Source organism: Falco rusticolus, chromosome 10, assembly GCF_015220075.1.
Source record: "Falco rusticolus isolate bFalRus1 chromosome 10, bFalRus1.pri, whole genome shotgun sequence".
Classification (NCBI taxonomy): Eukaryota; Metazoa; Chordata; class Aves; order Falconiformes; family Falconidae; genus Falco; species Falco rusticolus.
This window is the reverse complement of record NC_051196.1, coordinates 27,734,414-27,756,066: the sequence shown is the minus strand read 5'-3', so window position 1 is coordinate 27,756,066 and position 21,653 is coordinate 27,734,414. Positions and strand designations below refer to the sequence as shown.

Genomic DNA, 21,653 nt, shown 5'->3' with positions numbered 1-21,653 from the left:
TGTCCCGGGGTGGGGGTCTCCTCACACAAAGCGGGGAACGCCTGCTCTGGCGAGGCGGGGCCGGGCGGGGGCGCTGCAAGCCCCCTTGCGCGCGGTGGCGCAGCCCGCGCCCCCCGCGCCCCCGGCCCGGTGGACTCGCCCGTCCCGCCCGCGCGCTGGAAGCCCCGCCCCCCGCCGGCTGGTTGCTGTGGGGCAGCCATGACGCTCCCGGGGCGCACCGGAAGTACTTCTCGCCCTCGGAAGTGCGCGGCCGGTGGGGAGGCGCGGACCCGGAAGTGTGGCGCGGCGGCAGCGAGATGGGATGCGATGGCGGCACCATCCCCAAGCGACACGAGCTGGTCAAGGGGCCCCGCAAAGTGGAGAAGGTTGGAGGGGGCGGCGGGAGCGGCCGGGGACCGCCGGGCCGGCTCTGTGGGCCTGGGCAGGGAGAGAGGCCCCGCGGAGGCCTGGTTGGGCCTGCTCGGCCCGCAGCGCCTGGCAGCGGGCACGGCCCTCCCGGTGCGGGCAGCGCGGGGGGCAGCGCCCTTTGTACGGCGCTGGGCCGGCCCGCGGGTGCTGCCGCAGGGCGACTGTGTCTGTGGCGCTGGTGACAGCTGCAGTGGGGATCTGTGCCCTCTGGAGGGCTTTTTGGACGTCGGCTATTCTGCTGAATGCACGGGGGTTAGGGGCCTCCTTCGCCTGGGGAAACGGTGTCTGGCAACGCTTTTTGTAGATCATTTAATAGCGTGACCAAGCTATTGGGTCATTTCTGCGTTTCATTTGCTGACATCCTGAATGTTCTTGGGCTCTCTTAGCGTGTTTTAGGATAACGGGTATACAGGGGTATCGCATGCGTGGATGGGTGGATCGTGATTGGGTGAAACCTCACAGCAAGTGGCAGGAGACTGGCAAATTACACTTGCTGATGTGAAACAAGTAAATAAAATCCATTTCCTTCTCACACCTGATTATAAGAGTAGCTGTGAACTTCAGCCTTTTTTTTTTTAATGGCCTAATCTGTTATAAAATTTCATGCTTTTGGTCTGGAGGTTCAGGTAGCATCCTGACATCCTCAGGTTTGCTTTTCTTGTTATTTTGCTCCTTACAGGGAGTCGAAATGGTAGTTGACCCAAGCAGGGGTGAGATGCAGAGCTAAAGAGATGAAGGTAGTGGAGAACGTGTGAAGAGCAGAAACGAATAAAGAGGGAATGGGACAGGTGGAAATGGCAAAAAATGAGAAAACTCAGATTTAGGAAAACAGGTCCCAAGTCCCATGATGCAGAAACATGTTTAATAGATAGAGGCAGACCCTCAGAACTAATAATGTATTTCACTAAATTTTTTTGTTGAAGGTTACCTTTGAGTGCAGAAAGTAGATTTGGTAAGACAGCTGGGGATTTGATTAATGCTTCAGATATTGCTTGACTTTATGTTTGAGTAATTTGCAAATATAAAAGCTGTTTTAAACCCATGAGTATCTTCTTTTTTTTCCCTTTCAGGTTGACAAAAATGCTGAATTAGTGGCAAGGTGGTACTACTGTGCTCTGAGTCAAGAGAAGTTATGTCGGCCAATTGTAGCCTGTGAGCTAGGCAGGTATGAATGCTTCCATATAGACTACTATATTAAAGGCTACTAATCTGTAAATAAAAGGCTGTTATGAGAATCAAATATGATTACTAAAATTTTGTGTTATAGGTTGTATAATAAAGATGCCATCATTGAATTTTTGTTGGAGAAGTCAGCTGATAAGACTCCTATGGAAGCTGCGTCACATATCAAGAGCATTAAGGTAAACAGATTGTGTCTAATATTAAATAGTTAAAAATTAACATGAAAATCATGCTACAAAACCTCCATTTGCTGGTTTCTTGCTATATACTAGAAGTGTTAGAAATAGCGAACCATGATGAAAAAAATCTTAGAGAATGTTATTGTGGCTCAAAAATCATTAGTAAACATCTTACGGCTTGCACTTTTATTTTTCAGAATGTAACAGAACTAAACCTTGCAGATAATCCAGCTTGGAGTGGTGATAAAGAGAGTATAAAAGGTGACAAATATGATGACATCCAGTCTGCCCGCTTTATATGCCCTGTGGTGGGATTGGAAATGAATGGAAGACATAGGTCAGTATTTAAGTTTCTGAATTTTGTTTTTAGAAGCAAGTACTGTGCCAAACCAAGTATAAAGCAGGTAAAAACATTTGAATTATGTTGCAAATCATGTACTTACGCAAGCCTTTGCTGGGAGTATTTGCCTTTCTTTCAGGAGGAGGGAGTTCAGGAGACAGTTAAATGTCCATTTTGTATTCAAGAGGAAAGATAAAATGTTAACCCTTTCCTAAGTGAGTTTATATGTATAATAAGTAGATGGCAATGTTTGCAGACAAGAAGTGGCTAAAAGGTGTTTGGGAGCTAAACCATGGGAGGTTGGTATGGGCAAGCAAAGGGAGTTTGGATGAGACCTCCCTTTGTGTCACATCAAGCAATTCTACCTCTCCCTGTGCTAGGATCAGAGTGGAGATGAAATGTATGTCTAATCTAATCTGGTTTTGATTGGTCTAAGGAAGGACGTTTCCTGGCATCCTGGTTTGGGCATGTTTGGCAATTTCTTTTTCTTTGCCTGTTAAGTCTGATGACTGAGAAGAGGCTGCATTCACAGCTTGATAGTTGCAAAGTATTTCTTCCTCCAGACAGTGATTAGCTGGGAGATTGAGGTGGAATTAAAGAGGGAACCTGCCTGAAAAGTAAACCCATTTTTACCAGAGCTACCTGAGCATTTTTTAATTCAGTTGTGAGTGATCGAGAGGAAAGGATTAACAACAGTAGCTCTCAGGAAAGGGAGATCACATGAACCATGTGCATAATTGCTTCGCATAGTCTGGTAGGATCTTCCGTGTGGGGGAAGATCCCTGGCTAGTGTCGCTTGTTACAGCTTTGCTGGAGAGCTTGAGTCAGAGTAAATGAAGCCAATAAACCTGGTGGAAGATGGAACTATTCAAATAGTGTAACTTTGTAGTAAAACAGAGTGTGGTGATGGTTCCAGAGAAATGTGTGCCAACCTATAGCAAATGTACAAACACACCTCTAGAGCATCTGTTTTGCAAAGATCCTCTTGAGAGGTTGTCATAAACCTATGCTGAATTATACCAAGGGTGAAATAACAAAATATGTGTTGTGGTTTAATGTGCCCAATGTTTTTCATTCAGTTCTTATATCGTGCAAATTAATAAGGGCCTACTTAAAGGTGCCGATACAAATTCTTGCAGCTAATCAAAGTAAAGAGAAAGTTAGCAGCATCCTCCTAGCCCATTGCAGTATTGTTTCTGTGTTAAATCAGCACTGCACATACCTCTTAGGCACAGGGTTTCTTAAAAACGATTGTATGTCTTTTCTTTGAAGGTTTTGCTTCCTGAGAAACTGTGGTTGTGTGTTCTCTGAACGTGCTCTCAAAGAAATTAAATCAGAAGTTTGTCACAAGGTGAGTTTTTTTTCAGCTTAGTAGTAGTGGAGTCACATATGACCTCCCCAGATGGATATATAGATATGGGTCCATACATGTGTGTGTATATATAAACAAGTGCATTCACATTCACTATTGTAAAGTGGGGTTTCTTTTATCTAAATGTGCAAATTGAAATTGAACTTGTAAGAGTTCTGTTCCATGATGGCCTGAAGTAATTCTGTGTGGCCTTTTTTTAATAAAAAATGTGTTTCGAAGTAGTTGTAAAAATGATACTTTTGTTCTCAGAGACAGTTTGATTTTTCAACTACTTCATAAATTCATTTTTTCCAGTATTTGGTTATAATTTCAGTTTTAAAAAGGGTGATTTGTTTTGTTTGAGGTTTTGGATATTTGGTTTGGTTGATGGTTTTTTACCTAAATGCATGTGGTGATGTTTTATCAGTGTCTACTCTGTGTTTAAACTGATTACGTTTTCAGGTTACGATTTGACCCCTGTATTTTTAAAGGACATTTGCTGTTGTCTTTTTTTGGGGGGGAAGGGCAACTCTTCATAGAATTTTCAGCAATTACATGAATTACTGTAGAAAATATTGATGCCACTTCCTTTTACAGTGCTGGTTTGATCTTATTATATAGGTTTCTTTGTAACTAGGGGAAAAGATGAAAGTTGCAAATACTCTCTTTTTTTCCTATCACTCTTTTTATTATCAGTGAGATTTGTGGTGATAGTTGCTACATTTAGGCAGGGCTATCTTTCACCAGACACCCTGATACTGGATAAAACATACAGTATACTTGTGTTAAACCAGACCTGTGAAGGAAAAAGTTTCTCAGTAAGTTGTTGCAGGTGACGTGGAATATTGTTAGGTTTAGCCTCATGTTGCTGCACTCAGTGCTGCTTTTGTTCTATAGAACACTGGTTTAGTCCTAGCAGCTTTGTTTTCCTGTTTGCAGATACTAGTTTATTTTTCATGAGTTTTTTTTGTTTGCATCTGAATTTTTGTTGATGGATGAATGTAGCTTAATTATTAAATGCAGGAATGAGATGTTTTGTCCATGGCTTGGCCAGTCTGATGATCAGTTTTTTATAACTAAATGAATCCTGCATGGATTTATTTTAATAATCATTATTTAGCATAGCCTCATATTTGCATGCAGCTGTTTTCACATACATGTGAATTCTTCACAATATTCAGAAGGATGCTTCTAGAAACAATGCAGTGGATATAATATAATCTAGTCATCTTTTCATTATTTGATTTTGGTGCACAAAGACAATGATAACCAACTGAAGGAACATGGTTTAGTCCACATTTCCATTGATTACTGTTGAAGAGTGATTTTTTTTAGATTTTTGGGTACATACCAGTAATGTTCTTGTTCTGTATTCAGAATCAAGAAGGGGACAAGAACCCTTCTAAATAGGGTCATGGGGAACTGGTTGCCACGCTTTCTGGTAGCTAGCAGGTTTTTTTATATCTGAAGTGCTAATTAGCAGCATTCCCCCAGCACATTGTATCTTTGTGCAGCAATGGGACATATAGTAGAATGAGCTAGAGCTAATGAAGAAGAAGGAAAAAAAAAAAAAGGAAGTGTTGTACATATGCTAGGATTAGAAATATTTTATTAATAATTTTTTATTAATAAATATAATCCTCTTCTGATGCATGCTCTTTTAAAACACAAAAAATTGTAAGTACAGAGTGTTGTAGATCGCCATACATAGGTTTCTACTGATGCTAACTGCTGTATTTTAAGAATTACAATACATTTTTTGAACCAAAATCCAACCTATGAGATCCATGTGGAGCATGTTTGGGTTTTTTTCATGGCCTTGCCACCCCCGGTCTGCTAGTGTGTGCCCAGCCCTGCGTGTCCCTGCCACTTCTATGTGTGCAATCTGTGTGTGGGAGGTGTTGTTATGTGACTTTGGAAACTGACATGATGAGAGTAGTTCAAAAAGAGTAATTCTGTATTTGCTTGTTTATGCTGTGTATTCAATCTCTCTTTTCAGCTAGCGAATCTGTGTTTTCACTTCATCCCAGGGGATGAGGTTTACAGCATGGATGTAAATTGGAAAAGTGTAAATCTGGGAACTGTGTGGCAGTTCTCTTCCTTGCTACTGTGAAATTCAAGAAAGCTCTTTCAAAACAAGCTATTTTTGTGTATTAATTTCACCTGTGAGCTTACAGAGCAGTCTTGATAGTCTGCTAAATTGTAAACAGCAACGGTTTCCCAAAGGACTTTGACAAACAGATGCTGTAATGATGCAGCAAAAACATTCGCCAGAGAATACAGGTATCCAGCAGCCCAAACAACAGTTCTGCAGTCCTCACCATCAGGCTCATATACTTTAAACTAGATAATTGGAACTAGATAATATGCATATATATACATGCTATAAGAGGCATATCACAGAATATTGTGTTTCATGAAACTAGGAAGTTGCTTTCCTGTGCTCCAGAGCAGAGGGTTGCTTCCTTCCAGACCTTCTGGCTTGGCTCGTGGGGATGCTTACCACTTTGTGGGAAGCCCAACAGACAGTTGTCTCACTGCTCAGTTTTCTTTTCAGTTTTTTTCTGTTGCAGCTCATACAAGAAATAGAACAATCTGTTTTCCCAGTGATATGCAGGTCATGAAGTAAATGCTTAGGAAAAAACCTGAATACATATGCAAGTTTTGTCTAATTCAAGGAAATGGAAAACACCAAGATGAAGAACTCTGCATGCCTTGGTTTATCTTGACAGTACTTGCTGTAGTACTAGATTTGAAAGGCTTTATGGAGTGTAGGTACAGGGAGGATGAAGCAGACTTTCTATCAGAGTTCTCTTTCAAAAAAACATATTTTGCCTCAATAGAAACTTTACCTGAAGAACTGACAATATTAAATTCATGTATTTACCTGCTTTTACTGGTATCGTTAAAAGGACTAGTGGTGCTAGGGGAAGGCACAAGCATGTGAGAGGAAACTGTCATGGATTGAAGGACTTTATTAAGGTAACTGATTAACGTGTGAGGCATTTTTCTAAGTGACTTCCCTTCCTTGAAAGTAAGTTGTTTTTTCTTGCTTCACATCTTGAAGCCTTCAGTATGCTGCTACTGAAGTTAAAAAACAACATTAAACTGTGAAAACTCTTAAGGCAAACAGTCAGGCACTGCAGCAGTGTTGAGAGAGGGATTGTTTCTTATTGCCTGAATGGTCAATGCTTTGAACTGTCTTGTCAAAATATAAAACTTCCTGGCCAAAGATTTTTTTTTTTGGAAGAGCAATGAGAATTTTTTTAGTGGTGATTTACATTGGAGAGCAAGCTTGTTAGATGAAGTGCTTGGGACAATTTTTGAAGCTTCTAAATACTTAGACTGAAAAGAGTTAAAAAAGAGCTTTGTCTAAAACAGAGCAATTTATGAATACATATAAAACTTGTAATACCTTTTTGCACAGAAGTGTCTTTTGTTTGAGCCAGATTTTTGAGGATTTATACAGTAAGAAGAGAAAATTTAAACTATCAGTACTAAGTCACATGCTAAAATGTGCAGGATAGGACCTTCAGTCAGCAGGAAAAGGAACAACTTTGCTTCCAGATAATGGAGTTTGGTGATGTGTATTCTGTAGCAGAAGCCCTGAAGATGAAGAGCTTTCTGCTGCCTTCTGCTTCCTGTTCTTCTGGAAGAATTCTATGTGACATGGAAGTTGTCAGTTTAAAATTTGCACTTTTGAATGTTGTCACCTATTGTTAACAGACTACTAAAATTAAAAGAACAAGCAAGATTTTCTAATAACTGTTTTTGTATTTGATGGGATCGTGAAGGTTGTAAATTAGTGCTGATCTGTGTTGGTCTGTAGATTTCAGTGGGCCCAAAATTATTAATATTTTGGAACTTCTGTTCTAACTGGCTTTGTGGTCCTTGCATGGACGATCTTTGGTGTCTGCTTGTTTGGAAGCCTGCTATTTGCCAAAAATTATGCTTTTAGAAATGATGGAATAAAAGAACTACCTAGCAGTGTATACATCTATTTAACCTCACTTTTGCAGGGGTTTGAAAAATATACTGTTACCAATTTTTCATGTTGACTCTCCTGTCTTAAGACGTTACTATGGTGTAATAGTATGCTAGAGGTAGTTTGGAAACAGGGTAGTAGTTGTTGAATCTATGGTGGAAGTCCTTCTGGGAGTTACTGTGGAAGTTAAGGACAAGATTACTTCTTGAAAATTTAATTTCTTGTATCGCTTTAAAATTTATTTTGGCATTGTTTTCAGAGTCAACAGACTTTTAATACATACTTGAAATAATATCCTAACTATTAAAGTCTGTGCCATATAAAAACACTTAACCAAATGTTTAACTTAGATATAGAGCTATTGACCATGTGCCTCAGGCTTTTTGAAACAGAGATTACACGTAAGTCTGTTAGATATGTGTGTAGTACGTTATAGGGCGTTATGTTCCCTTGAACAGGGTCACTTTGGCACCGTATGCTCTTAGATCAACAGTCACCAAAGGTTAGTAACATCAATTGCTTATATCTAAAAGTTATGATTGATCTGTTCACAATGTGATAATGTGTACAAAACTTAATGGATGCTTATTATGTATGTTTAAATGCTTTCAGATTTCACAGGTTTGTTATTTAATTTTTTACTGTTGTTAGAAGTAAAATCAAGAATATAATGTGGTCATGGTCACTCAGCATAATTAATAGAATACTGTTTCTTAATGATTGAGAATGGGGTGGTTTAATTATGATTTTCCTGGGGGGTTTATTTATGTGAAGTCTTGTTTAAAATACGAAATCCTTTAAGGAAGGAGGATCATGCTCCAGTGACTTTCCTCTGTTGACATGGGTAAAATCATACCTAAATTGTATTTTAAGAGGGCTTTTTGTGCAGATTTATTTTCCCTTTGTCTGGTTCAGTTTCTGCAAAACAAGCACATGCTATGCAGCACCGTGCTATTGAATTTTTCCTTTTAACTCAATTCAGAAGTGATACACAACAATTGTTCCGTGTGATGGTGGTAGAAGGTGAAAGCTACGTACTGGATTTACTGCAATAACCATAACAAGGAATGTTCCATTCACACTTTAGAAGACAACATGGCGTGAATAAGTGCTGGTAGTGCCCTACAATGCATTGGGTGTGGTTTGGAGAAAAATTAATTATGAATATTGCTATGATTAATACATGCCAGAGACCCATTAGCTTCAGTAATGGTTTTCAGAGGGACTCTCAAAAAGCTCAGTGTGAACATGCTATATGGCTTTTTTTTTTTTACTTCCCTCCATAAAAAAGCACCTCTAGCAATATTTAGCCACAAAATCAGTCCCTGATTATATGTGAAACTGAGTACAGACCTTTGGGTTGAGTTTGTAAGTTTTTGTAAATAAATAGGGACCAGCTGGTCGTCCTTTAGGTTAAAGTTCATTTGAAAGAAATGTTTCCAAGAAACTCATGTGGGAAAATGAGCAGTACAGTTCCAGGAACCTGGAAGTAAGTTTGTAGTAAGAAACTCTCATGTTCTGTTGTTGGGTCATTTGTTGATTCATTTGATTTTTCAGAAAAATGTTTAATCTGTAAGTCAGTTTTCTTGTAAAAACTGAGTGATATTTTGGATGTATATTGAAGCTTCATCTAAATTGCTCCTAGACAGTTATTTATAATCTGTATGTTCTAATCAAATGAGCTTACAAGTGACAAGATATATCTTATTAGTTCCTATCAGAGTTTATGCAAAATAATTGGGAGTTTATTTGGATTTACTGGAATGAAATTTCCATCTGCATTCTTGCCAAAATACTTCTAAAGGAGGATGAACAGTTTGAAATTACTTCCTACAATTCAGGTTTCTCCTAGTCTCTTTCTGTCAGTAGCACCTAACTAAACACCTTTGGAGACAAGGTGTAGAGATGGCCTTGCAAGACCTTTAATCCCATGGAAGAGTTGTCATATTGTATGAAAGACCACCACCTACATCCTCTCTGTTTCCTTATATTCTCTCAATCTTTTTTGGTTGCACAAGTGAAATGATTAATTTAAGAGTCCTGAAGACTAAAGAGCAGCTCTTGCCTGGAAAAGGGCTGGATCATTTTTTTTTTTTTTTTATTACTGTTCCCTGGTTTTGCCTGTGTTGTGTGTTGAAAGCCCCTTCCTTACTGTAGACCAGCAAGTACTGCATTTGTTCTGCAGTGTTTGGGAAATGAGATGCTTGTCTTGGTTGCTGTTAGGTTTTATCTCCAGTTGCTGCAGACTGTTGCAAGGTTCAGGAAAGTTTTGTTTCCCTCGGGCAGGTACACTGGGATTGAAACATGGCTTTTTGCTCAGTTTTCCTTTGTTTCCTGGCTTCAAATTCCCCATGTCTCCTTGCTCAAAACTCCTGCAGAGACTCAGAAACAGGGATTTGAAGGTAAACGTGCATTGCAGAATCCCTACTACTGTTACTGGCGCGCACACACTTTTCATTAGGAGCAAATCCTGAGTAGGGCAAGAGTGATGTTGCCATGCTACACAATGAAATTAGAGATGCAGCTGGCCATGAAGAAGAAAACCAAACCAACCAAACAAAAAAAACAAACAATAACAAAACCCCAGTGAAACAGCCTGTGTCTGAAACTGGTTGTCACTTGCTTATCTACAAGCTCTGAAACTTTAGCATGAACTTAATTATTCAAAATAATCTACTTTGTAAGACATACAGTAGACATGACTTTTAATTTGTGCTCTTCATATTTTATCTTTTGTTTAGTCATTGCTTCCATTTCATTATTTTCATACCAGTTAATCCTTTTCTTGGCTGCAGACATGAGGAATATATATTTTTCCAGTTAATCAAGTCACTTAAAGGATTATGAACTTCCCCCTTGTCTTCACTAAGTTACAGATCTAGACATGTCATTTTCTCTGAGAATTAACCCATTAGCAGTTGTTGCTTTTTACCTTACTGTAATAAATAAAACCTGTTTATTTCACTGGCGGTCTGGTAGTACAGTATTGTGCTTACCCTCATGCTGTAATACACAGAGTGAAGTCTATGGCTAAAAATGTTACCTGTTTCTGTCAGTATTTTGAACATTTGTTTACATGTTAGTTAAGCTCAAACATTCAGCTTCATGTTGAAGTAGTTCTCTTCCTGAAAGCGCCAGTCATCTTCGATCGGGACTTCTGCCTGGTGCAGTACTTTAAGCCTGTAGCGTCTCTCTAGGCAGTCCATAACAAGTGGGTATGTTGCAGGCTCAAATTTGTTGGCAAACAAATGAGGTGACTCAATAATCCACTGCAAATCCCCTAGTCCATAGACACAAATGTCTCTGATGTAATGACCTGCAAAGACAAATGGAAGGATCTGAAAGCAGCAGAAGGTTGAACAGTTGAATCTAATTGAAAAAAATTAGATTCGTTCTGTAGCGTTACTAACAAAAGTTATCTTTTGATTTCACATTTCCGTGATGCTCTATGTATCTGGAGGATAATGCTAAATTTTAAACATCAAGGCAAGGGTTTGGGTTTGTATTTTACACAAATGGATAGACATTGCCTCTAGCTGCTTCACTGACACAGTGTTCTGCTTAATATTGTGTCTTGTAGCTGGGCACGCTGAAGTTCTGATCTGCTTCTGTTTGAGATGCTCGTTTAATCATGCAGTACTTCACTGTGCTGAGTTTATGCCGTTACATACTCAAATTTTTTTTGCAGGCTTTCCATGTGGTCAGCACTATTCTCCTTTTTTATGATAGTTCAAATTGAAGAGGTTTAACCCAATGTTGGTGGCAAACATGCATGTCAAGTAAACCCCTCCTCTTCACTGAAAACTGATCAGTAAAGTTCATGCATTGGTAGTTGGAGGTTGAAAGAACAGTTGTCAGTGTATGGATACTGTGACTATCTTTGCAATAATATATCAGAAGCTATTTAGGTTGGATACCCAGGAGTAATTTAGTAGGGTGGCTTGCTGTTTTATTTGATACTTTCAAAATAAAATATATATGACCACTGAGACACAGTTAATAGCTAGTTAAAAGCATCATATGTAATTTGGAATTAATGCTAGTCAGTGAATCAAATTTGAGTTCATGATCAAAATTCTTGTTACCTTTACAGCCTTTGTGTGTGGTTCCTTCTTGATCTTTCCATTTAATGGCTCTTATGTTTCCTTCCCAGTCTGCATTGGGTGTTGCCCCTGGAGCATCTTTAAAAACATAAAGTTCTGATAAGACACCTTTCTACTTACCACTTACTTTTTAAATGTAGCCACGTTAAGTATTTATTTACAGATGTTTACATCGTAAGAATAGACATCATTCTCAGTTTTGTTGCTTTTTTGTTCCTTGCGAACATGAGCTTCATGCAGCAAAAATATTTACTTCTTTTAAGCAATATTTTTCTAGCCTTGTAGCTAATGGTCTGCACTATAGAAAGTACTTCTCTGGTGTCAAACTTTCTCAGCCATCAGGAAATGTGACTTTCTGAAAGGGCAGCATCAAGGCTGAAGAAATGACCATACTTATGCAATGCAGTGCAGTTAAGTGGTGGTGTTAAGCTCGGAACTAGAGCTTGCTAGCTTTCTCTGTTGGAGACCTTACAATGCTGTTGGTCCAGGGATTATTCATAGCAGAAATAACATACATCTTACCATTTAAACGATTCAGTGTGACCCAGTAGTGTTCATCCGGACTGTACGTGTCTCTTGACCATTCAAGCAACTCTTTCGCACGTGCATCAGTCAATGCAAACTCTACAAATTCCTTAGTGAGTATGTAATAGGCACTACCAAAATATATTGTCAGATTATATGGAGGTTTAGCTTTTATATTCTTTGTTGGATACACGTATGATATTCCAGAATGTACATATTCTTTGTAACTAACCTGTGTCCTGTGTTTCATATGAAGTGGCTGGACCACCCCAGGAGTCATATTTTTACCATTCCATTTACTTTTGATGTATTGTATAATGTCTTTGTTAGTTTTAATGGGATAATCTTGACCACATAGATTAATAACGTAATTCCACCGAATTTTGGAATGAACTAGATCTCTCATGCAATTAATGTCAGCTTGTAATCTTGAAAATCCTGCATAAACAACATTTTCTCTTTTTGAGGAAATAAAAATATTTTCAAAGCAATTAATGATGTTTTGTACAGCAGCTCTATAATCTTTTGGTGATTTTTCATCAACATGTATGCAGTAAATATTCTGAGGCATATAAATAGCTCTTAGTAGCTTTACAAACATTTCCAGCTCCTTGTGAATTGTGATAATGTATGCCAGTGAGAAATTTCCTTCTTCATCTGACAGTGGTCTTGTGATAAAATGCAGAGTCTTCAAAACCATGGAGCAGTTGCATGAAGTCTGAACACAGCTGAGTGTTTCAGGTTGGTAGGTATTCTGACAAAAGTTTCCGATTTTAAAGGCAGCTGTTTTCCCCATAAAAATAGCTGAACAAAGTTCATCCGGGTAAAACCCACATTCTGCTTTATTTGCATGAAACTTCTGTTCATTTGGCTCTTCAGAAAGCATATCCTTTAGGTAGATGAAAGTACAGATGAATGTACAGACAGCAATGCACGCTAAAAATCCTGATTTTGATGCATCAAGTGGGTTCATCTTTTATTTTCCAGATACTGTCTTCTCATCATAGTTTAACGAAGCATTCAAATTATCTGAAAGGAAAAGTGGGAGAAAGAGAGGGAGAGAACCTTTTGAACTTTTTTTTTTTTTAATAGTTGACATGTTAGTGATGCATTTATACATGTTGAGATTACCCTCCGGTTACCAGGAGGAACTCTGTGTGTGCCCATGCTCATGTTGCAGAGTACTCAGCCACTGGAAATGGTACATGCAGAGCTGTGAAACAGTCTTTCTAGGATAAAAAAAAAAAATGATCCAAAGAACCAAAAATGGCTTTGTACACTTCATTACTTGAGCAAGGGGGTCCTAGCCCATCGGATAGATGCTTTTCTACTTGAAGGCAATGCATGCCAGTAGGTGAGTCCAGTGCCATAGGCTGATCGGGGGTTAGCTTTAGAATAGGGAAGGGCTGTGAGCACTGTGTGCTAAGGGACAGTTGCTGGTGAGATTTCTTTAAGGCCTGGGAAACCTTAAGTTCTGCTAGAGAACCAGAATTCAGTAAATTAGCAGGAAATTTATTAAAGAAACAAAAGGAAGAGACTGAAATGTAAGCCATGAAATACACCAGGTTTTATGCTTATAAAGTCAGCAAATGTTTCTGTATCTTTGAGAGATTGTTTTTCTCTGACATCTCTGTGTTAGTGCTTTGGAGAACAGAACATGTAGACAACACTCATTTATTGTTTTTAGCATATGTGCATGTCCTGAGAGAAGTACACTACCGCCAATATTAGCATTCAGAGAGAACTATGTAATTTATATCAGTATTGGCATAGTTTTCCCATTGAGTTTTTCTTATGTATACCTTGTTGAAAACTCGGAAGAAGAAGAGTGCAGCACTCCTGAATCCCACAGCAATTATGTGAAGTCTTTATCCTTGAAGCATTTGGTATAGAACTTCTAGAGAAAATACCAGGGGTGAGGGAATGGCCTATCAACTGCCATTAAGCCTAATAGTTAAATAAATACTTTTAAAATTTTAAATAGAATTATTTTTCTCTTATTAATTTGTTTTTAATAAAATTTGTATTTCACCTGTAAATATTCCACGGTTCACAGCTGTCAGCATAACATATTTGGTTTTACATAGGAACAGAGAACAAGCAAATTTTTGTAAAGATAAGTCTCTTTATAGGAATGCTGTTGTGGTTAGAAGGCTCTAAGTTTTCATTAGAAAGAAGTGGAAAATACTTTTTTAAATGAAAATTCAGTATACATCTGTCTTAGAAGCTTGAAAATAAAGAAGACATTAAAGTAGAAATGGAGCATAGAATTTAAAAAGCATTAAGAATACAGCATTTGAACCAAGAGAATGGATATTCTATATTACCACAATTTTAAAATCTTACTAGGCTGTTGGGAAATAATGTATTTACCTTGTTGTCCTTACTGGTATGCAGTGGATTTCATGTTGGAAGAATACCTCTTTTCCACTTAGCATTGCAGAAAGTGGAGCTTTATGTTAGGTGGAGGTTTCATCCATTTTGCTTGTATGTTCTGTCAGCAGTGCTCTTCAGTCTGCATTGAATGCACAGGCCAAAGGAAAACATCAGGAAATTGGGTCCCAGAACATACTTTTTCTTTACAGCTCCTAAGGGATACATTTACTGGGTAAACAAACTTGACGTGAGTCTCTCATCCATTTGAATGAAAAACTTGAGCAAATTAAATCCATGTCAACCTTCCAATATTGTGCAGAAAGGAGGAGAAAGGGAACACCACTGAAAGGTGAAAGCTAGGATTTTCAGAAATACGTCAGTGCTGTAGCCTTCTGCCAGCTGACTGCCAGAGCTGAGAATAGATTTGCATAAAGCCTGTTACGGACCCAATAGCACAGGTTGGAGAGGAGTGTCTGTTAGGGAAGCACTGATCTTTGTGGACCTGGAGTCAGAAAAACTGTTTTGTTGTGAATGAGTAATTAAAGGAAGAGATTGAGGTTGCTCTGAATTAGGGAATGTGATGAGATCTCTATGGTATGTCACAGGCAAGATTTGTTCTGGACATAAGAATTACACTGAAGACACTGGGCAGCTATAGAAATAATTAGACTTTATACCTGCTTAGAATATAAAACATCTGTACAGAATGAGTGCACCTGGTCAGGTTTTTTCCTTAAATACATCTTTGTGGACAGGTTGCAAAGGATAGTTCCCTGGGGAACCTGTTTCTTTCATACACTTAAGTGCTCATTGCCCTTCAAATAACAGCTTCCAGGGATGTTTCGCGTTGTGAAGTGTTTACTATGGATTTTTTCCTATTGAACTGTGTGGCATATAGAAACTGTATTTTATATGGCAGTGTAAAAGTACACAAACACCCCATTATCAGGTAAGAAGAAACAATTCCTTCTCCAGCGTTAATGTGTTTCTGGGGAGTGACTAAATGATGAAATCTTGCCTGTGAGAACATCTTTCTGCCTGAGGGTTTATTATAGCATGAAAGCATTGGCTTTCTGTTAGTGTTTTACCAGATTTAGAGCTAGAATTGCAGCTACTAGGCCCACTGTCTATGAAATTTGCCACTTGGAAGAATCCTCTATCCCCTATGCCGTTGTCTGCTGTCAAGGACTATGCTACTGTATTTCCTCCTGCCCTTCAAGAGCAAGATGCCATACTGCTGAGAAGATGCACTGTCCCAGCATAACTCAATCTGTGACTATCTTGCCTTTTAGTTTTATTATGCAAGAGTGCCATTATAGGTATTTGTTGTTATCAGAATCTCTCTCTAAAGCTCAAGCTTTTCTATGTTATGGATAAGTTTTCTAAATCTAGAGGATGAAGTTGTCTTTAGAAGTGTTGAGAGTAGTGTTTGATGTTCTTCAAAAACCAACTTGTTTGTATGGATTTCAAGCACCTTTGTGGCTGCTTTTGTGGATATTGCTTCCCACAAAATTGTTGTTGTAAGCCTAAACTCCTCCATCTTAATTGAAAATGTAAACTCTAGAGGCAAGTGGAATTATGTTTATGCCTGAAAATGAGCCTATGAAATATCATCTCAGTTCATCAAGACTCCATTAGCTATATACTTTGCTGTGCATTTTGTAGGACAAATCATTTTACAGTTCACTGCTCCTTTCTGCCGTGGTATTTGGGGCTGCAACATTGCACCTGTAAGTATTCTGTTTTGTCTGTACTCTGTCTTTGCTTAATATTAAAGTCTAGATTTAATTTAGTTTGTATGACTTCATAATGCAGTGAAACAAATTCCTTGGGATTACTTCATCTTCTAATAAATGGTTAAAAGGTATTGACTCCTTATTTCCAAATCTTTTTATGTCTGTTCTTTGTCTGAAGGGTGCTTGTGCAGGCATTAGTGTAGACATTGTATAAACAAGTGAACGCTAATGTAGTCCTTTAAAAACTTAACATTAAAATTGGCGCTTTTTACTTTGCTTGGCTTTTTTGCTTAAGCCTGGGTACGTATGCGGAGTCTGCTTCTGTGCTGTAACACGCATCCAATAAAGAAAAAATGTCTTCTTCAAACCCAATTAATACTGGCTTAAAAAAATTAAATCATTCTTTAAAATATTGCATTGGCATTTACTGATACATATTCAACAGATTTACAGAGGTTTAACTGTTCATCTTTGTTATTTTTCCTGTTTTCCTGTTAGCTTTTTTCCTTGTGTGTTTGACCTCGTAGTAATTTAAAACAAATACTGTGAAAGCTATTTAAACCCTCAAGTTACAGGGCTGTAAAAAGGTAAAGTTGTTCGCAACAGAACATAACAAATAGTCATAAGTATTGTGATTTTTATAATACAAACAACAGTAATGACCTCCATCCTACTGTACATTGATGACAAAGTAAAACAAACAAAAAAATTAACCTTTTTGCCGTTTTGAGTATTTTTTTAATTGAAATGGTCTTTTGAAGTGAAAGTATTTGTCACGTTACAAAAACTGGGTTGTGTTTTAATCAAGGAAAAGCAAAAATCTGAAGTCCTACAATCTGATTTATTCAGTCTTACCTTGTACAAAATTAGCCAGGAGACGGCAGCATAATAAAAATAAATGGGGAGTCCCATTGTCCTTCAGCAGCGTTCAGACAGCGTTCTTCCTTCTGTCGCTTGTGTGGAGATCTCGCGTAAGGGAAAGGGCTTAAACATTAACGTGCATGTTTTCATTTAAGACTTCATCTGGCTTCCCGCACTGCTTAGCATATTTATTCTGCAGTAATGCTGTTTGGCTTCAGAAACGTCCTCTGCTTCACAGCACTGAGAGCAAACTTGCCCTTCTCCAAATTCTGGTGCCGCTCTTTCGAGACAGCCTTTAAAGGGCTGAAATCAGACTTTCAAATATGTAGAGTACATTGCTGATGATTATAAATAGTATTGCTTTACCTCAGAGGCTTTAACCTCTGCACTGCTAACGGAGCATGCTGGATGGTGAGAACTGGAAAGGAAACCAACCCTCTCCTCCTCCCCCTCCTCCCCCTCCTCCCCCAGTTCTTAACTGTTTGCCTGCTGAAACTTTCCAATTCGCAGCAAATTAAGTGTAGTAAAGAATTGCCTCTCGTCATTTCTAGTAGCTGGAAGCTTAGAAGACAATAAATGAAGTATCTCCTTATGCAACTGAGTGTTTACTGTGTTAGTACTTCTATAAAGGTTCTCGGGGTGTTTGATAAGTAAAAAGTTGGCAGCTTAAGTTTACTGCAATTAGGAAGCTTTGGGGTTCTAGAAATGCGTAAGAAGGCTGGTGTGTTTTGGACGCGTTCAAATAAAAGTAACGTTGATCAGAAAGAAAGGAAACTTCAAAGTAAATTAGGGCACAGCTGCAGGTATGGCAGATGCAAAATTATCATTGGCTTTAAGGGAAGCTCTGGAACAGAGGCTTCTGCTTGGATAGTATTTTTGTAGTAGGTGCTACAACTTCTGAGTGAAACTTCACATTCTGTGTATTAGTATGTAGGAGACTTTTCCCTCTTTCCCAAGTTGTCATTTACTCTTTGACCCACTCATTGTGTGTCTGAGTAGGGTGGCGATGTCAAAAATCGTGTTCATCAAATCTATGCTACTGAACCTTTAATGATTAAACCTCTGGAAGAGTATGTCTTAAAACATGTTTCAATTAACTGTTACGAGAGACAGTAATCTTAATACAGGAGCTTGCGTGGCTGGTGAATGGATGGTGGTATGGTCCTTGGTTGAATATGATGTTCAATCCTCTCTCTAAATCCCACCCTGTTTAGAGGGACAGTCAGGTTGTGGTCATACAGGTTCCATAATCTGGTGGGAATTGGTTTAGAAAAGTATTTGTGTGTTTATACATTTCCTAGTAATAGTCATATATAGGACTGCAGGAGTTAACTTACTGTTTATACTTTGAGAAAGAGGTTTCAGGTTTTTTACAAGTGTTAAGCTGTACATTGATGTAAACATTTAGATATGAAAATATATTTGCCTGTTGTTTGTTTGGTTTATATTAAGACTGGATGTAGTCATGGATGAAACTGTATCTTAGATACTGTACCAATAAAAAAAAAATTAATCACTGTCAAAAGTAACTTACAGCAAGAAAATAAGATATAACCATTGTCTTACATAGCTGAAACTTAAGAAGAAACTGTAAACTTCAGAATTCAGGAAATCATCTTAAACTAAGATTTTATTATTACTGCAAAAAACTTCTTGTATTCTATTCTCTAAGAAACTATCCTACCGTATTAAAATGTCGTGAAATTTAGGTGGTCTTTATTATTTGAAAAAGTAATTTTGCAATTTCTTTTACTAGTTTAAGTTGAAATTATTATATTTATGCCTAAGCTAGCATGTCTTTTACAGGTCATAACACCTTTACAGTTTTATCATTTTAAGTCTTTGGATTGGTTTTGGGTTTTTGTGAAGTTGATTTTTGTGTGTGTATGTACGTGTATACACATGGCATATGTAGGGCACGTAAATTTGTAAGACTTTTATCATACCCTTTATATAATTCCTTAATGCAAGCATATTAAGCTATTTAGATACAAAGTTTTGAACACGCTTTTGTAATTGGACTCTGAAAGGGCTTTTAGACAAAAATCACGCAGCTTGTCCAGCATCTCCTTCAGTTGACGTCCCACTCCTCTTTAATTACGGATTGCATTTTGCATTCAGATCTGCAAGCTGCTATTCTAATGCTTTTGTCTGTTTCAAAATAGTTTTCAAGTTCAGTCTCATTTAGGAATTTCTTCTATTCAACATGCTGCAAAGACATTAAGGAACTATGGGAAGTACCTTCATAGGTATTTAAAGTCCCAATATAAACGAGGTAAAGCAAGAGAGACCCTGTGATATCATAAAATAAACATCTGCCCCAGAAAACCTTAATCTGGAGGAATAATCTTTCTGAATTTGCAAAACAGAAGTTCCTTCTGCTTTTTATCTCAGCATTTCAAAATGTTAAGATAATTTTTTTCCCTTTTTTGCATGAAGGAATATCGAGCTTTTTAAAAAATAAGAATTAAAGCTTTGCATCCAACAGTACTGACAATTAAAAAATGTTTGATGCTTATGTATGATGCAACAACAACTCATACCTACAGGAGTTAGTGGAACCTGGGGAGGTGCAGTTGGTGCTGTGCCTGTAACTTGCTGTACTTGAAGTATGTTTTGAAAGGTGTGGTCTCTAATGTAATCTGGTTGTTGTCACGGCAAAAAATTTTCTGTTTCAGTGAATGGAAAGAGGATGCTGTCTTTATTTCTGTGTTTCTTTTAAATACTTCTCATTTTAGAACAGTTCCACCCTGCGTTTTCCAGATGGGAACCTGGATTTGCTTGCTTTTTCAAAATGCAACATTTATTGAAATTAAAGTCATTTGACATAAACTTCTACTTGGAGGAAATGTCCACTTATTTTTGGATGCTTAATAGAACGTGTTTTCAAAGATTATTGCAGAAATTACTTTTTTAAATCGCTAGCCTGTAGAAGGGTGCTGGCCTTTCATGCTGTACTCGGAAAACACCCCACTAGAAATGAACGTGTGGGGCTTCTTTAGAATCAAGACAGCTGCCAGTTGCTCCTACCTCGGTATGAAGGCTGATAGTCTGTCTTGGTTTTCTGGAATTCTCACTTGCAGGTGTCGGAGATCATACCAGGCTGGTATTTCTAACGCTAGCCCATTGAGTAGCAATGGAAAAATTTGGGCTACTCACCTGTTTCTTGTGTGTAACTTATTATTCTGCCTAACTTACTTAATATGCATCTCTATAACCCTTACTTCTCCTTCATAGTCTCTCTGACCACTTGTATTCAGATTCATTTTTTTAAAACTGTGTCCATCACTTGAACTGACTGTAGTCAAAGTACTGTCCGTATGTCCTTTCATTTCTTTAATTCCTACTGCAAATAAATGAGTAACCTTTCTAAACCTTTGTTTAGAAAACTGAGGAGTAATGACAGAGGCAGGATTATAAACTAATCTTGCAGATTAACAGAAAGCTTCTGGATTTAACAAAATAACAAAAAAGGAAATTGAGATCTTGCAAAAGAAAACATCATGGTCAATGCACTGGCTTCTTCAAATGATTGAAAATGTGCACAGTGAAACATCTGTGTCTTCAACCAGAAAACAAATGTGGAATTACATGAAGCACATTACATGCATTATCCAGATTAATTTATAAACATACTTTGTAACTTGGTAGTATTTAATAAATCAGATGAAGGACAGTGAGATGGCAAGGCTGGGTTAATGCATAATAGTGATGCTTTTATGACCCCTTTTTATCCCCATAGTCATTAAAAAAATAAATATTAATAATTCAAACAAAACAGGTTTTCATGTCTAGCTGTTGGGAAGAAAAATTCCATGGTACTGTCTGGTCTACACGTGGAAGAGTAACACCTTTGGTGTTCCTAGACAGTGTAAAAGGACTGCTTCTATCAGCTGTTGTTTCTTGTATTATTAAGTTGAAAGACAAATTCTAGAGCAGCATAACGCTTAGATGTTAATCAAATGCATTCATAACTAAAAAAAATCAGAAAGTATTGTAGTGTTTTGGGTTTTAGCTATGGGGTTCTGAAAACTGAGTAGATTCCAGTTAGGACTACTTTGTTTAATCTAGTCACTGCATTTTATGCCAGTCAAACAAGGAACTCATGAATAGAAAATACAGAATGGGGCCTTTTCTTTAAAGCAAATAAAGAATTAGTTAAGAGTGTTTTTTATAAGGGACTGATAGTGAAATAAAGATGCAATTTCCATAGCCCTATTGCATGGAATAGGGCTTTGAAGATCAAAATACTTGTGTATTTCTGAAATTTGTTTAGAATTTACTGGGCAGATTGATATGCAAGCTGCTTTTAAATGTGGTTATCAAAAGTTCGTGATTCACTAGTAAGATGAGTGTTCTTTTTGTGAGGAGGGATGCTGTCAATCAGTATTATTTTGCTTTGTGGTAAAATCTACTGAGACTTTCCCTTTGATGTTTTAAGAGAAGGTGTATTAGACTGAAAGAGAAGGAACTATTGACAAAGATGCAGTGGCAAGGGGAAGGGTTGGAGAGCTTAAACACAGTATTAATTCTAACAAAGGTTCGCCAGCATAAAGATTTTGAAAAAAATACTAGTTCTGTCCCTTTTATTTTTATTCTTTTTCCTT

General features: G+C 37.9%; 2 protein-coding genes across 5 annotated transcripts in view; one reads left to right on the top strand and one right to left on the bottom strand.

The window, feature by feature from the left end:
- The first annotated feature begins 223 nt into the window (after positions 1 to 223).
- The window catches only part of RTF2 (replication termination factor 2), a 29,361-nt gene continuing 7,931 nt past the window's right edge, over positions 224 to 21,653 (top strand). Inside the window, exons 1-5 of one of the 2 annotated variants that reach the window (XM_037403471.1) lie at positions 224 to 365; positions 1,479 to 1,573; positions 1,676 to 1,769; positions 1,967 to 2,106; positions 3,382 to 3,460. In XM_037403471.1, the coding sequence (XP_037259368.1) occupies positions 297 to 365; positions 1,479 to 1,573; positions 1,676 to 1,769; positions 1,967 to 2,106; positions 3,382 to 3,460 (477 nt within the window). In that variant the 5' untranslated portion in view covers positions 224 to 296. The remainder of the gene's footprint in view (positions 366 to 1,478; positions 1,574 to 1,675; positions 1,770 to 1,966; positions 2,107 to 3,381; positions 3,461 to 21,653) is intronic. The other variant, XM_037403470.1, reaches the window with a different exon arrangement.
- Positions 8,706 to 21,644, bottom strand: LOC119155176 (beta-1,3-galactosyl-O-glycosyl-glycoprotein beta-1,6-N-acetylglucosaminyltransferase 7-like). Of its 3 annotated transcripts, XM_037403466.1 has the most exons (6): positions 17,041 to 21,644; positions 14,447 to 14,661; positions 13,876 to 13,970; positions 12,071 to 13,102; positions 11,531 to 11,626; positions 10,535 to 10,761 (listed from the first exon to the last, which is right to left on the bottom strand). In XM_037403466.1, exons 4-6 carry the CDS (start codon positions 13,044 to 13,046, stop codon positions 10,535 to 10,537), a joined length of 1,299 nt encoding a protein of 432 aa, XP_037259363.1. In that variant the 5' UTR covers positions 13,047 to 13,102; positions 13,876 to 13,970; positions 14,447 to 14,661; positions 17,041 to 21,644. The 3 variants fall into 3 exon arrangements, with proteins under 3 accessions (XP_037259362.1, XP_037259363.1, XP_037259364.1); XM_037403465.1 differs by lacking the exon at positions 13,876 to 13,970 and having other exon boundaries at positions 8,706 to 10,761; positions 17,041 to 21,643; XM_037403467.1 differs by lacking the exon at positions 13,876 to 13,970 and having other exon boundaries at positions 14,447 to 14,588.

Bases quoted from the DNA above. Each gene is read 5' to 3' on its own strand.
- LOC119155176 (XM_037403466.1), bottom strand. From the start codon at position 13,046: ATGAACCCACTTGATGCATCAAAATCAGGATTTTTAGCGTGCATTGCT. The intron at 11,627-12,070 runs GTAAGATGTATG...ATGTTTTTAAAG, and splicing joins CACACTGAATCGTTTAAATG to ATGCTCCAGGGGCAACACCC. The intron at 10,762-11,530 runs GTAACAAGAATT...TTGTCTTTGCAG, and splicing joins CACACACAAAGGCTGTAAAG to GTCATTACATCAGAGACATT.